The sequence below is a fragment of the Mandrillus leucophaeus genome, unplaced genomic scaffold (assembly GCF_000951045.1).
Source record: "Mandrillus leucophaeus isolate KB7577 unplaced genomic scaffold, Mleu.le_1.0 Scaffold1343, whole genome shotgun sequence".
Taxonomy (NCBI): domain Eukaryota; kingdom Metazoa; phylum Chordata; class Mammalia; order Primates; family Cercopithecidae; genus Mandrillus; species Mandrillus leucophaeus.
In genome coordinates this window covers 63,089-66,472 of record NW_012101303.1, presented here as the reverse complement: position 1 = coordinate 66,472, position 3,384 = coordinate 63,089, and the positions used below count along the sequence as shown (strand labels likewise).

The 3,384-nt window shown below is 55.6% G+C and overlaps 1 protein-coding gene across 1 annotated transcript; it reads left to right on the top strand.

Moving 5' to 3' along the window:
* The first annotated feature begins 6 nt into the window (after nucleotides 1-6).
* LOC105534402 (transcription factor E2-alpha-like) lies at nucleotides 7-2,076 on the top strand. Its single transcript, XM_011973117.1, is given in 2 exon segments — nucleotides 7-768; nucleotides 771-2,076. Coding segments are annotated over 2 exon segments (1,809 nt in total). The 5' UTR covers nucleotides 7-38; the 3' UTR covers nucleotides 1,850-2,076.
* The last annotated feature ends 1,308 nt before the right edge of the window (nucleotides 2,077-3,384 follow it).

Below are 3,384 nucleotides of genomic sequence, written 5' to 3'. Positions count from 1 at the left end.
GTTTCCAGGCCTGAGGTGCCCGCCCTGGCCCCAGGAGAATGAACCAGCCGCAGAGGATGGCGCCTGTGGGCACAGACAAGGAGCTCAGTGACCTCGTGGACTTCAGCATGACGTTCCCGCTGCCTGTCACCAACCGGAAGGGCCGGTCTGCCTCCCTGGCCGGGGCGCAGTTCGGAGGTTCAGGCAAGAGCAGCGAGCGGGGTGCCTATGCCTCCTTCCGGAGAGACGCAGGCGTGGGCGGCCTGACTCAGGTTGGCTTCCTGTGGGGCGAGCTGGCCCTCAGCAGCCCCGGGCCCCTGTCCCCTTCGGGCATGAAGGGGACCTCCCAGTACTACCCCTCCTACTCTGGCAGCTCCCGGCGGAGAGCGGCAGACTGCAGCCTAGACACGCAGCCCAAGAAGGTCCGGAAGGTCCCGCCGGGTCTCCGATTCCCGGTGTACCCGCCCAGCTCAGGTGAGGACTATGGCAGGGATGCCGCCGCCTGCCCATCCGCCAGGACCCCCAGCAGCGCCTATCCCGCCCCCTTCTACATGGCAGATGGCAGCCTGTACCCCTCAGCCGAGCTCTGGAGTCCCCCGGGCCAGGCAGGCTTCGGGCCCATGCTGGGTGGGGGCTCATCCCCCCTGCCCCTCCCGCCCGACAGCGGCCCGGTGGGCATCAGTGGAAGCAGCAGCACGTTTGCTGGCCTGCACCAGCACGAGCGCATGCGCTACCAGCTGCACGGAGCAGAGGTGAACAGTGGGCTCCCGGCTGCATCCTCCTTCTCCTCGGTCCGGGAGCCACATACGGTGGCGTCTCCAGCCACACTCCGCCTGTCAGCGGCGCCGACAGCCTCCTGGGCTCCCGAGGGACCACAGCCGGCAGCTCCGGGGATGCCCTCGGGAAAGCACTGGCCTCGATCTACTCCCCGGATCACTCAAGCAATAACTTCTCGTCCAGCCCTTCCACCCCCGTGGGCTCCCCTCAGGGCCTGGCAGGGACGTCGCAGTGGACTCCAGCAGGAGCCCCCGGTGCCTTATCGCCCACCTACGACGTGAATCTCCACGGCCTGCAGAGTAGGATAGAAGACCACCTGGACGAGGCCATCCACGTGCTCCGCAGCCACGCCGTGGGCACAGCTGGCGACATGCACACGCTGCTACCTGGCCACCGGGTGCTGGCCTCGGGTTTCGCCAGCCCCATGTCGCTGGGCGGGCGGCACGCAGGCCTTGTTGGAGGCAGACATCCCGAGGATGGCCTTGCAGGCAGCACCAGCCTCACGCACAACCACGCGGCCCTCCCCAGCCAGCCAGGCGTCCTCCCCGACCTCTCTCGGCCTCCCGACTCTTATAGTGGGCTAGGGCGAGCAGGTGCCACAGCCGCTGCTGGCGAGATCAAGCGGGAGGAGGAGGAGGATGAGGAGAACACGTCGGCGGCTGACCACTCAGAGGAGGAGGAGGAGGAGCTGAAGGCCCCCCCTGCCCGGACCAGCCCAGACGAGGACAAGGACGACTTTCTCCCCCCGGAGCAGAAGGCGGAGCGGGAGAAGGAGCGCCCGACGGCCAATAACGCCCGGGAGTGGCTGCGGGTCCGTGACATCAAGGAGGCCTTTAAGGAGCTGGGGCGCATGTGCCAGCTGCACCTCAACAGCGAGAAGCCCCAGACCAAACTGCTCATGCTGCACCAGGCCCTCTGGGTCATCCCGAACTTGGAGCAGCAAGTGCGAGAGTGGAACCCGAATCCCAAAGCAGCCTGTTTGAAACAGCGAGAAGAGGAAAAGGTGTTGGGCGTGGTCGGAGACCCCCAGATGGTGTTTTCAGCTGCCCACCCCGGCCTGAGCGAAACCCACAACCCTGCCGGGCACATGTGAAAGGTATGCCTCCGTGGGACGAGCCACCCACTCTCAGCCCTGTGCGCTGGGCCCAGAACAGCCACTTGAGACCCCAGGCTTCGTCCACGTCCACACCTCACACACCTGTTGTCAGCATGGAGCCAACACCAACCTGACGAGGTTCGGAGTGATGGGGGCGACCAAGGTGACGCTGGGTCCAGGAGCTCCCTGGGACCCTGGCCCACCCCTCCCTGGCCTTGCTCCCCGTCCCCGAATCTCAGTCACCGTGTCACCCTGTGACTTGCCCCATGGATCCTGAAACTGCATCTTGGCCCTGTTGCCTGGGCTGACAGGACCTTTTTTTTTTTTCTCCAGTAAAGAAAACCTGACAGCAAGCAACAAAACATACTGTCAGAAAAGGAAAAAAGCGCCTTAACTATAAAAAGTGGAGAAAACATATCACTCCAGGGAGATGCTGTGGAGACCTGGCTTATGCTTCAAAAGCCACCAGCAAATTGTGCCTAAGCCTAATATTTTTTGTTAAGGAAAATAAAAAGAATATTAGTTATAAGATTTTTTTTTTTCTTAATGTAGATGAAAATTAGCAAGGATGCTGCCTTTGGTCTCTGGTTTTTTTTTTAAAGCTTTTTTTTGCATGTTTTGTAAGCAACACATTTTTTGTATAAAAGTCCCATGTCTCTCGCTATTTCTGCTGCTGTTTCTAGACTGAGCATTGTACTTCCTGATCAACCAGATGATTAAACGTTGTATTTAAAAAAAAAAAAAGAATCCTGTTATAATGGCCAATGATCCTGACATACTTTAAGTATAACATGAAATCCATAAAAATGTGGAATATAAACTTTTTACTAATTAGTACTTATCAAAGTAGGAAGTAAACATTAGGAAAATCACCATAAGAAAAGCACCACCTGAAACACCATAAACCCAAATGATTACTCAGCCATCCGTTTAAAATAGAGATAACATAAGAAGCTTAGCATACAGAAGTCTGCAGCTTTTGAGAGACAGGGTAACATTAGATCTCACAACCTCAAGCTGATCATTAGTTCTGTACTTGAACACCAGCACCTTAGCCAGCTGTGCACTCAACTGCAGAAGTTAGGGCAATGTTCTAGCATACTCTGTAAATTGGCAGGTATAATCAGGAGTTAAAACGATTCTCTCTTAGAACATCACAGGAATATGGGTTTCCCATTAGAGATGTCTATGAAAAAAAACCTTGGAATGTTATTACACGGCAACATTTTTTTTTGGTTGAATAAAATCCAGCATTTTTACTTATCAAACTCCAATTTCTAAGTTATCATCAGCTCCCCATCCACTTTCCCCCATCTTCTTATCTCTTTCCCACCCTACACTTTCTCTCCCCCACAACCCGGGCTCCAAAAAGAAAAAAAAAATCCCTCAGCCATTTGATCTTAGTATCACTGCAAAAATCAAAACCAGTGTCTCTTGCCCCCAGAACAGTGGGTATCCCCACCTGGCTGCCTCCTGTAGCTCATGCAAAATTCAACCCATAATTACAGATGTATTCTCAGTTTATGCTCACT